Source organism: Calypte anna, chromosome Z (assembly GCF_003957555.1).
Source record: "Calypte anna isolate BGI_N300 chromosome Z, bCalAnn1_v1.p, whole genome shotgun sequence".
NCBI lineage: Eukaryota > Metazoa > Chordata > Aves > Apodiformes > Trochilidae > Calypte > Calypte anna.
This window is the reverse complement of record NC_044274.1, coordinates 30,218,457-30,231,243: the sequence shown is the minus strand read 5'-3', so window position 1 is coordinate 30,231,243 and position 12,787 is coordinate 30,218,457. Positions and strand designations below refer to the sequence as shown.

The window sequence follows — 12,787 nt, the reverse complement described above, 5'->3', positions numbered from 1 at the left end:
AATAAATTGCCCACCACAGCAAGTGTTCCTCACTAGAGTTTTAACTCAGACATGTTATTAAGTTTTAAAGGCATTCTGTTTTCTATTGTTTAGAACAACTTTTTTTCAGCTACAGTTGCTTCATCATATTTCTCCAATGGACTGAACCTAAAAATTGTTACTGTTGTCCCAAAATCTTCAAGAAAATAAGGCATGACAGCATGTATATTTATTCTGAATGATTAACACAACAAAAACATCTCCCCAAAGTAACAACAATTTCTACTTGATGACAGTATTTCTTCCCACGTGTTTCTTCAAGGGTCTAGCATAAAGGCATCAGCAACTGCAAACACAGAACTGATCTAAGTCATAGGGTGAGAAAGCAGGGACTTCTCCAAGTTTCTTGGAAAGCTCCTGTGCAAGGCTATGGAAGGAGATGTTCACCTTCTGGCATTCTGAGCAGACTGCATGAGGTTCATGTGGGAAAAGTGAAGCAATGGTAAGAGAGACAGTTCTGTTCACAAACACTTAGGTTTATACCTATTTCTTTCTGGCTCTATTCTGTTGTGCTTTCACACATCTACTAAAGCCTCATCAGGTTTTCCAGAAGCCCTTTGAGCCAACAAATTTCCAGATATCTTCCATTTTAAGTTTTCTTCAAAGTGGCACAGGCTAATGAGATATCTAAACAGCTTCAAAAGAGGAAATTGCCCAATGGGTAAAATTCAATATAACTGTTCAATTCAAGAGAAAAATATATTAGACTAGAGAACATATACTCTTTTGGAATGATGTTAATTTGTAAGAGCAACACCTCTAGAAGGGAAAGCAACAGTTTTTCTCCTCCTACTCTTAAATTCCAAGAGATTAACATCCATTGCTTAATTTTAAACTATGCTGAAAAAGTATTCTTTGGTATTTACTATGCATTTATGTTATTTCCACACACTTGCACTTTTCTGAACGGAGAGGATATTTCTCTTTAGAAGGTGAAAAGATAATAATCTTAATGATACAAAAGATAATAGCATTATGTAGTGAAATAAAGGATTCAACTTGCTTGTCCTCTATCTCTAGCAACAGAGTCCTTTGGACAGGGACTAATTTTCAGATTGTGTTTTGATTTTATTTCCTTTGTAAATTAATTTTTAGTGGCTATTAATAGTTGCAATAATTTAAATACTTTTGTAAATAAGTAATTTTGATTATATTTCTCAATAGGAAAAACTCTAGAAAATTTTACAGATACAGACCTTCCAAGAAACTAAAGACCACTCCAAGCTCTCAAAAATATCCACACACAACATTTTAAGATTATGTCTTTGGTTGAATTTGAAATTACTCAACTTCACTACCCTTTTTTGCACTGGCAAGTCCAACTGCCTCGGGCACATTTGATCTCTGGCAATCTTTAATTGTATATAATTTCTAGAAATCCACAGCAGAACACATGGACTGCATAAAAATACTTTGGTATCTACTAAGATATGGTATCTACTTAAGTAAAAATTTAATCCTTTAACAATTCATTAGGTATAGTTTAAAATGAAGTTACAATGGTTTTAGGTTTCAGTGCTTCCACTGAAGCGTACAGTTTTGGAAGAATTAGTGCCAGGAGGAGTAGTTCTTGGGTGGTTCAACATAAGACTATTGTGCAGCAAGAAAACAGAAAGAGCCCCTTGTTCACAGAATCACAGAATTGTTTCAGTTGGGAAAAAACCTCTAAGATCACTGCATCCACCTGTCAACATATCCCCTGCCCTCCTTGCCCCCAAATAAAATTATATATATATTTATCAGTATCTGTATCACCCACTACTGCGTGCCCTGAAGTGCCTCAATTGCATGGTTTTTAAATACTTTCAGGGCTGGTGATTCCACATTCCCAATTCCCTCAGCCTCTCCTTATAGTACGTCTATGACCCTTCACCAGCTTGGCTGCTCTTTTCTGAACTCACTCCAGAAACTCAATGTCTTTATGGTTGCAAGGGGCCCAGAACACAGCACTCAAGGTGTTGTCTCACCAATGCTGAATACAGAGGTACAATCACTTCCCCTCTCCTGCTGGCCACACTATTCCTGATCCAGGCCAGGGTGCTGGTGGCCTTCTTGGCCACCTGGGCACACTGCTGGCTCATATTCAGCCTGCTGTTTACCAGCATCCCCCAGATCCTTTTCTGCCTGGCAGCCTCCCAGCCACTCTTCCCCAGGCCTGTAACGCTTCATGGGGTTGTTGTCACCAAAGGGCAGGACCTGACACTTGGTCTTGTTAAACCCCATTTTACTGACCTTGGCCCACTGGTCCAGCCTGTCCAGGTCCCCTTGCAGAGCCTCTCCACCTTCAAACAGATCAACACTCCCACCCAACTTTGTGTCATCTGCAAACTGACTCAAGAACCCGGGCCCAAAACGTAGCATGAGGAAACACCACTGGTGACAGGGAGACAACTGAATTAAACTCTGTTGACTACAGCTCCCCAGGTCCTGCCATGGAGCCAATTTTTAAGTATATGACCAGTATATGAGGCTATGAACGAGCCACCAGCTTCTCAAGGAGAATGTTGTGTGGGATGGTGTCAGAGTCTTTACTGAAGTCCAGCTATACAACAACATGCCTTTCCTGAACCCATGCTGGCTGGGCTTGATCCCTTGGATGTCCTGCACTTGCCAGGTGGGTGCACTCAACATGAACTTTTTCCAGGCACTGAGGTCAGGCTGGCATGTCTATAGCTCCCTGGATCCTTCTGGCCCTTCCTGTAGATAGGCATCACATTAGCAAACATGCAGTCAACGGAGACCTCCCCTCTTAACCAAGAAACTTGGTAGACAATGGACAGAGGCTTGGTGAGCTCCTCTGCCAGGTCCTCCAGCCCCTCAGTTGTGGGTTTCCAGGTGCCACAGCAGGTCATTCCTGCTTCCTCCTCGATTACAGGAGAGTTGTGCTGCTCTCCATCCTCGTCTTCCAGCTCAGGGAGCTGAATACCCTAGGGATGGCTGGTCTAATTAATGAAGATGGAGGCAAAGAAGGCAATAAGTATTTCAGCCTTTTCCTTATCCTTGGTTGCAATGTTTCCCCTCTGTTTTTTTCCCAGGTCACAGTAAAAGCTCCCTGCTCAGCCAGGCCAGTTGTCTTTCCTGCAATTTTGTCTTATGTGGGCTTCCTCCAAGCAGTCAGTTACTTTCACCTTTTTCCCCTTTTCTCTTTTCCAGCATACAAATCGACCTGCATTACTTTATACAAAATATTCAGTAGAGACATCATAATCAGTTTCTGGAAAGAAAAAATAACACTGCTAAATTACATCATTTTGTCTGAAGGACTAGCTCAGAGGCATAGAGCAGAAGAACATGGGAACTATTGTGAGGCATAAAAAGAAAAAATTATCCAGAGGCTGGATAAGAATTTGGGAAAGGTGGGAAAAATCTAATTAAGAAGGAAAGAGAAAAAAATTGTAACAGAAGCAGGCATGAGATGAAGCAAAAATCTTTAAGTCCTGAGAGCTCCTTGAACTTTCATGGTAAATCCTCCACAAATTCTCACTAACCCTTTGGCCTGAGCTTGTTTTACTCAAGTTTCAGCATTCTGTTCAGTCTAGTGGATATAACAATAACAACAATAATAATAAAAATGTAGTAGCAGTATATGATTCACCTTACATTTTAACAGCAGGTTCAAAACAATGATGGCACACTACTGCTTCCAGGTCAACCACCAATACCATTGCTACAAGACCAATTTAGAGGTGTTATAATAAGGAGTCATAATCCAAATGATTGAACTCCTGTTTTTTATTATTTTTTATTTATTTCTTTAGTTCAAAACCAGCAAAGGTTGAAGAGCCAACCATTCAAAACCTAGGAAAAGCCAGAATGCATACAAGATGGCTAAGGAACCTTATTCACTTGCACTTGGCTGGAGGTGGTGGTGGTGATATTTTAAAAATATTGCTAAGTTGATTCTCGGTACAGGGGGAGAATTTGGGAAATACTAGGGAAACCAAAAAAATATCAGATTAATTATTTGCCTAATAACAAAAAGTGGATCAATCTAAAACTTGTTTGTCAGCTTTCCACCTTGTGCTTGGAGCTTAGTACACTTCAATTGCATTTGAGAACTGTTCTTTGGACCGTTCAATGCTTCACTGTGCATATTTCAATTTGTTGCCTCTTGTATCAGACTCCATGAAAGATCAGCTTCCTAGTATTTCACTATTTTTGCCCTTTGTAGAATCACTGTGTAACAGTGTTATTAAGTGCTGCAAGATTGTAAGTAGAATTTCAATTGTTATAAATAAAACTTTTGTACACTGAGATGAATAGCTAGTTTTAATCTTCAATAGTTAGCTATCAATTTTAAGAAAAATATGAAAACTTGTTAAATACAGGTAATGTTGAAATAATTTAAATTAAGTTATATTTTTTTGTTCATATAAAATACAGGAATGTGTACAATGTGGTATTATTTTTATACATGTAAGATGAATGAGTGAGGTACATGCAAGATGGATGGATTAGTGTTCAGCCCACTGTTGTTATTTAAAATGTTCTCAGCCAAGCTGTTGGGCTTTCAGAAATCTCAAACACTAATCAGTAATGTACTTCAGAAAAGCATCAATATCCTTTTATAAATTTGCTCGTACTCTTATTCTTATTACCCAATCACTAACACTCATCTTGTGCTACTAACACATAAAAAGGCCTCAGACTTCATTTCTCATTCCATTAATTGATCAGCTGCAGAATCTATTTCAAGACATTCTACAATGCTACAATTGTAGCATTACAATTACATAAAAACTAACACATAAATCAATGATGATGAAAAAGAAGTGATTTTTCATCCTAATGAATGGACTAGCAAGTTAGCCCAGGCAGCTAACAAAAATCACCAAAATCAAAATGACACTAATGAACAGAGGCTTTACCTAGCTACCCAAAGACAGGAATCTACTCTTGTTTTATCTGACTTTTAAGTTATAATAATAAAACAATAATAAATTTGCAGCCATGGTAACCTAAGCACTCTGCCCCCTCATTTTTAGCCACTCATACAGCCCATACTCCCTTTGTAAATAATTGCTATTCAATAATCATGACTTTGTGGTATTTTGCTTGTCTAAAATAAGACATAAGCAAGCTGAATACTACTTCTGTCTGAAAAAAAGTTCATCCATTCTGTGAGTTTTGTATTAAATTGGATATTTTTCGCAAGCACTCTGTCGTTGCAGGCAGTGTTTACTGAGATTATGAACTAAATTCTTTACAGAACAAAATAGGTCAGGGTGCATTAAGTAATTTTCCAAAAAGTACTTACTGAAGATTGTGATTTGGGCTGTTTGTTGGACCTGAAAACATAAAAGAAAGAAAACATTGCTGACAAGTTTGACTAAAGGACAACAGCATAAAAAAGGTCAATTGTAATCTAAAGGAAAATGTCTCTTTATGAAAGTTTTGTCTCAAGATCCTCTGTGAAATCCTCTGCGTTCCTGCATATGTTTATATATTGTTATTTTCAAAGCCATTAATCTTCTGTCTGCTCAGGAAGCAACTTGAGTGTATCTGATTTTTTTTAGAAAGCATCTCCAACCATAATAACATGGTCTTTACTTTACAAAAATCTTTTAAAAAATAGGGTGCGTTGTCTGGGCACATAATTTACCTCTCAATAAGCCTTACCCGAGCCTTGTTACCAGTGCTTATGGTATGGCAAGGAGATGCTCTCAACCTTTGTCATAGCAGGAAAAAGGTGCCAATGAATGAACCACGAATCACTTAATGAATCACTACAAACTAAACTGTAGCATTAATAATTTTCATCACAAAATTAGAAGAAATTTTCAGAAGAAGTCTCTTGGAAGTTTTTTCCCATTGCTTCAGAAGCAAACTCAATCAAAGGTTGTTTTCTGGGCTGGATGACTAATTTCCAAAAATGCAACATAGGCACTTTTTGAAAGGTTTGGCCACCGGTCAACAGTCAGAATTTGAGGGCAGGCTTTTATGCAGTGGTACAGACATGACATTTCACAAGGATGGGCCCAGCACTATGAACATAGAAAACTGCTTCTTATTCTCACCAGTTTTGTTTTACAGACTTTAGCAGTACAGTGAAAGCTCCAGGCAATGAAACATTACCTTCTGCTACTTTATACTGGCACTTCTTTAATTTTTTTTCTTCACTATGTATTTACAGACCTTTCCATCTATATTACTTTCTTTTACTGCCAGTAAACTTGTATCAACTTCAATTGGCAAGTTCTACATTGGCGGAGAGGCTCAAGACCATGGCTTTATTTATTTACTTTCACATGGAGACTTCTTAAAACATCAAATTCACTTTTTCTTATGCTATTGTGAAAACTAATAGCTAGTCTATAAAGCAGTCTGAGTAATTATAAAAGCCAGGAACTCACCAAGCCTTACAAACAACACTCCTGTTGCAGTTATCGTCTTCATTCCGTTCGAAGCCACGCACTGGTAGTATCCCGTGTCTGTAGTATCCAGATCCTGGATTCTCAGACGTGAACCATAATCTGTTTTTCTGATGATGATCCGTCTTGGCTCCTGAACCACTGGAGCATCGTTTTTTAGCCATCTGACATTTGGAGATGGATTTCCTGCTACCTTGCAGTGGAGGATTGCTGTTTGACCCTGGACTACAGTGATATTATTTACTGGCTCCAAAAAGGTCAGGAAGTAACCTAAGAGAGTAAAAGGTTAGAGAGATAAAAATTAATTTGAGTTGCAATAAAAGACCATCCAATGGCACATTTTTTAAAGGGAGGATCTTGAAAAGTTTTCTTTTCAGAAGTTTTCAGTTCTCTTTTAAGCATATACTCCAAAAGATGTGCAATTCAGGGAAACTGCACATTACACTGCAATTTTCTTTCATGATTGACTTCATGGCTGACTGCAGGTAGGTATGCAGATTAGGAGAGTAAGCATGAATTAATACCATTACAATCCTAAATCCCTTTGTGGGCAGCTGTCCTGGAGTAATAATAACTTTTTCTGGTTAGTTTCCACATCTCTTGGGAAAAGGTTAGTGTTATCACAAGAAATACAGCCTTATTCTATAAAAGAATAATTTGCAACCATATCAGCTCTAACATACCATATTTGCAATTTATCTTCTTACATGGTTATTTATTTGTATTAAAATGCAGCTTGTAGCAAAGTTGGAAAAGTTACTTTTAGATATTAATTTGACTTGTGTCCTGGTTTGGGCCAAGATAAAGGTGATTTTCTGTCTTGTACTTTTGCTTTTAGCTAAGTCTCTTGTAAGTAGTTGCACTTGCTGAAATTAACAGCAAATTTCTCAGACAGTGTCTGCTTCTAGGACTGATAACACTTGATGTTTGTAGTTACTGCTAGAGACTGGTATGCAGAGCCAAGGACACTGCTCAGCTCTGAGGAAAACTTTTACGCTCCAGAAGGAGTAAAGAGGTCCCACCTGCAGCCCTGCTTTGGGGAGGAACAGACAAGATAGATGCCAGAATTGACCAAACAGAGTATTCCATCCCATATACATCATACTCAGTATAAATTTGAGGGATCACGAGGGCCAAGACAGATTTCCTGCTTCCAGCTTCCAACTGCCTGCCCTTCCTGCCTTTCCTGCTTCCCTTCCTTCACCCAGCATCCTGGAAGGATTCCATCCATTCATCTGCCTGTGGTCCTGATCCATGCCAGCCCATATCTGTGTGTTCCTGCCTTCAGTTTCTGACTGCTGCCGACTCCAGGAGTCCAGCCTGGACTTTCCCAGGGCTGCCCTGCAGCCTCGGTGGTGACGTGAGAGTTACTGGGGGGAGAGAAGGGAGGAATGTGGTTTCCATTTTCCTGTATATTTGTATATATTTAGTAATTTTTCCTATTTATCATTACTGTTTCATTAAAGTTGTGTAGTTTAGTTTCCAACCCATAAGTCTCTCTCCCTTATTCTCTCTCCTTTCTTTATCAAGGAGGAGAGATAAATTAATAGAGAGCGTCTGTTACTCGGTTTAATTGCAGGGCCAGTGTTAAACCTTGACAACTTGTCAGGTACTCATATGACAAGAAAATCTTAAAATGAGCCTCATTAGGATAGATCTCTCTTACAATCAAATTTTAAAGATTGTGAGTCTCACATTCAATTTAAAGAAACTATATTTCAGCTGTGGAAGTCGTTTGTCATACAGAGGGCCCTTTTAAATTGATAAACTTCCATTTTTTTATATCAAGTCCTAAAATAGTGCTAAATTGGACAATTACAGGTCTTTACGGATATTGAATAATTTGGTTGCATGGGTTTAGTTTTATAAATGGAAACTAAAAGCATCAATTTGTGGTCTGTTGAAAGTAAAAGCCTTGTCAAGAGGCACGTATGCCTTATTGGTGACCTCAAATAATAATAAAAAGAAGCAAATAATTGATGGTAGAACTGTACAGACTGAAAAAAACACCAGAAAATGGAACACTGTAGAAACTTGACAATAAAAAGATCTGTATCTTGTTGGTTTTAAATATAATTTGGTGTTGAGTGCTGCAACTGACATACATCCCACATTCAAACCTTAAAAGCCTGTAATTCCACTGAAATAATGATGTGATTGGCAGAACAAATGAGAACAACTGAGCTATGATGTTAGTATGTTTGTTTCAATGAATTTATACACTACATATTTATGGACCCAAATATCAAATAACATTGATGGATTTCCACAAGTGCCTCCTCCCAGTTAAATTATTGTGCAGTTGTTTAATTAGAAAATAGCACATCGCTGTGCAGGAATCTAACACCAGTAATGCAGTGGTCAACATTTGTAGTCTAATTGCTGAAATAACTTAAGGAAATTTAATACTCTGATTTATGTTTAATATGACCACATCAAACAGTTCCTCTCTACTGGCTAGGTATAGCAATGGAGTGGGAAGCAAAAGGAGCAGTATAATATGAAGAACTCCACTAGATAAAGGCCTCCAAGTAGATTCTTTCCCACTGGCCACAACTCTCTGATTTCTTTCCTTTAAATAGTTCACAATCCACCTCACTACCTGATCATCCAGACCACGCTTCCCCAGTTTAGCTGTGAGGATGCTATCAAATGCCTTACTGAAATCTAGACAAAGCACAACCACTGCACGAACATCATCCATCCACCTGGTAATGTCCTCATAAAAAGCTGTCAGGTTGGTTAAACCTGATTTGGTAAAACCATGTTGACTGGATCCTAATTACCCTCTTATCCTTGATATCCCTAGAGACAGAGTCCAGGATAAGTTGTTCCATCATCTTTCCAGGGAGGGAGGTGAGTTACCGGGGTCCTCCTTCTTATCCTTTTTGAAGACTGGAGTGACAGTTCTTTTCTCCAGTCCTCAAGTACCTCTCCTGTTGCCCACAACTTACCAAAGATGATGGATAGTGGTGTAGCAATGACTTCAGCCAGCTCCCTCAGCACTCGCAGGTGCATCCCATCAGGATCCATGGATATCTGGATGTCCAAATTGCTTAACTGTTCCCTAGCCCAGTCCTTATAAACCTATCCTGAGTTCCTCTGAGGCCTCAGGGGTCTGGGGCTCCTCAGGACAGTCTCCAGCAGTATAAAGTGAAAGTGACAAAAGAAGGCATTCAGACTCTGCCTTCTTCATACCCCCTGTCACCCACCTCATTCAGTAGTGGGGGCCTATACTGTCTCTAGTGCTAGTTTTATTTGCAATGTAGTTGAAGAAGGCCTTCCTGTTGTCTTTGGCCTCTCTCACAAGGCTTAATTTCAAGGAATCCTTGGCTTTCCTAGTTTCCTCCCTACATCCCTTGACAACAGTCTTATATTCCTCCCACGTGGCCAGCCCCTCCTCATAGCTGCTGCAGCCAAGGCTGCCCTCAACCTTTCCTGCTTCAACCAGACCCTCCTTGTTAGTGAGTGTATGATGAAGCAGTGATCCTCTCCTAGTTGTCTCATCCACCATTTGCATCAAGAAGTTATCATCAATGCCCTGGAGGAACCTCCTGGAATGTGAATGTCTCACATTCAGCAAACAGTTAGTTTAATTCCCCCATGAGAATCAGGGTCTGCAATTGCAAGGCTGCTTTCAGCTGCCTGTAGAAGGCCTCATCAAACTCCTTTTCCTGATCAGGTGTCCTCTAATAGGCACCCACAGCAGTATCATCCACGCTAGCCTGCCACTTAATTCACACCCACAAACTCTCAATTTGCTCCTCATCCACCCCTGGACAGAACTCAACACATTCTAGTTGGTCTCTCATGTGAAAAAGCAACTTCCATTACCTCATCTTGTTGATCTGTCTTTACTAAAAAGGACATTGCCACCCGTAACCACATTCCAGTCGTGTGAGTTGCCCCATGTCTCCAAAATTGCCAGTGTATCATAATCCCTCAACTGCACACAGATTTCTAACTCCTTTTTATTTCCTATGCTGTGTGCATTGGTGTACAGACATTTCAGGGAGTGAGCTGAGCACACTAATTCTACCCTGGGGGTTGGGAGGCCTTCTGGTCTTCATTAATGCAAAAACACTGTTCCACTGGTTCAAACCCAGCTACAACCCCACATCCCTTATAATCTAGTTTTAAAGCTCTGTGAATGAGCCCTGCCAATTCTTGTCCTAGAACCCTCTTCCCTCTGGAAGATAATCTTTCCCAATGTGTTACTGGCAGATATGGTGTCTTGTAAACACAGTCATGATCAAAGAACTCAAAGCCCTGCCTATAGCTCCAGTCTCTGAAGCAGGTATTTACATACTGGATCCTTTATTGCATCCCATGTAATCACCTACAACTGGAAGGAGGAAAGAGAAAACAACTTGTGCCCCAGAGTCTTTCACCAGCTGTCCCAAGGCCTTGAAGTCTTTGTTCCTCTTAGACTATGGGATGCAGTTTCCTCACCACCTGTCTGGACAAGGTGGTAGATATCTTGTCTAGGCTCCCTTTCCCAAAAAAGGCTGGATCAGATGATATTTTGAGGTCCTTCTCAACCTGGACTGTTATGTTGTTTTATAGGACCATGATCCAGCAGCCATGGAAGCAAACCTGAATATGCTCACAAAAGGAATGGTTGTGGTTGAGAGGAAGGTGAGCTACTTCCACCATGGAACAAGCTTGAAAGTATAACCAGCTGGCTTAGGGATGATCTTGATTCCTAAAAGAGAAAAAGGCAGAGACGATGCTTTCTGTACAGGCGAGTACAATTCAAGTGCTCTAAGTTGACAGCCAGGGCATGTAGTTCTTCTACCTTTTTGACACAGTTTTTATTCTAAAAATAGAGGTTTATGAAAGATCTACATTGCTCGTATGCCATTCATCAGCATATGTGTGACTAGTCAGCATACAGTTTGTTCAGATACCACTACTTGATTTTTCCTTATTTAAAATGGGCTGGGTTGAATCTTCATTTCAAATTAGCCACTGATATTATCTTCAAATCAATGTTGATGAAAACAGATACTAAATTTACTTATTAGGACCAACATATATTACTAACTCAAGATTAAATCCATATTAGACCCTTCTGTTATGCCAATTAAACCATAATTACTGTAGGAAGTAATTTGTTCCATAGTTTTTAAGTGACAGTTCTGGGTTGATGTGCCAGTTTTGGTAGCAGGGGATGGGGTTCCAGGCATGGGCCCCTCTAAGTAGCCTCTGCAGGCTCTTCTGCCCTTAAACTCCCCAGGTCCACCTTTGGCTAATGTTGAGGCCATCAGGGGCAACAGACGTGCCCCTCTGTGATTAATATATTCAAGAAGAGGAAACGCCTGGGTAAGCTTAGGGCAGAGGACAGGGGGGGAAAGAAAGAGAGAAACACCAGAGATGAGCAATGCCAGAGCAGAGGCACCAAGGTCAGCGAGGAAAAAGAGAGACAAGGTGCCCTAAACAGAGATTTTTCCCTGCATCCTGTGGTGAGATGGCAGCTTGCCCCCTGTAAGCCATGGAGGATCAGGGTGGAGCAGACCCTGAGGAATCGCGGTGCAGCAGTTTTGAAAAAGTCCGTGAAGGATCCCGTTGGAGCAGTTGTGGACCTGCAGCCTGTAGAGAATCACGGAGCAGATGTTGTGGACCTGCAGTTGTGGAAGACCCTGTGCCAGGGAAGGGGACTGTTCCTGAAGCAGTCAGTGGCTCTGTGGGCTGCCCGCACTGGAGTGGTTTGCTCCTAAGTGATTGTGCCTTTTGCGGGAGGGACTCAGACCAGAGGAGTTCTTGAAGGACTTTCTCAAGTGTAAGGGACCCCACATTGGAGTAGGGGAAGTCTGTGAGGAATCCTTGCCCCTAAGGAGGAAGGAGAGGCAGGAAACCTGTGATATATAGACTGTAAAATCCCACTCCCTGTTTCCCTGTGCTACTGGGGAGAGGACATAGAGAGATGGGGAGCAGTGATTGCTTTCCAGAAAAAGGAAGAGGTGGGGTAAAGTAATTAAGTTTTGTTTTTTTGTTTTCTCTTTGCCCTGTTTTGATTTGATTAATTATAAATTAAATAGATATTGTTCCCTAAGTTGAGTCTGTTTTGCCCATAGCCATAACTGTGGTGAGTGGAGCTCTCATACCTCTTGTCTTGTAGGTGAATGGAGGAGGGGGAGGAGTGAGCAGCTCAAACTTTGTTATCAGCCAGGCTCAAACTACCACATTAATAAAAAATAGGATTCATATGATTTTATGAATCATATCCTATTAATAACTATAATAAAACCAAAAGCAGTTTGAAGAAAACATTCATGAATTAATTCAGTCCCAGTGTGATTAGATACACTTCCTCTGAAGTCAGAGTACCAAGACATTTTCTGCAGGTCAGAATTTAATTTTAGTTCATTATTTCT

At 40.2% G+C, this 12,787-nt stretch overlaps 1 protein-coding gene across 1 annotated transcript in view; it reads right to left on the bottom strand.

Annotated features, from left to right (window-relative positions):
* Window positions 1-12,787, bottom strand: part of ROR2 (receptor tyrosine kinase like orphan receptor 2) — a 159,555-nt gene that overhangs the window by 28,012 nt on the left and 118,756 nt on the right. The window contains exons 3-4 of the mRNA XM_030467332.1: window positions 6,393-6,680; window positions 5,297-5,327 (exon numbers count right to left, since the gene is read on the bottom strand). Of these exons, the coding sequence (XP_030323192.1) occupies window positions 5,297-5,327; window positions 6,393-6,680 (319 nt within the window). The remainder of the gene's footprint in view (window positions 1-5,296; window positions 5,328-6,392; window positions 6,681-12,787) is intronic.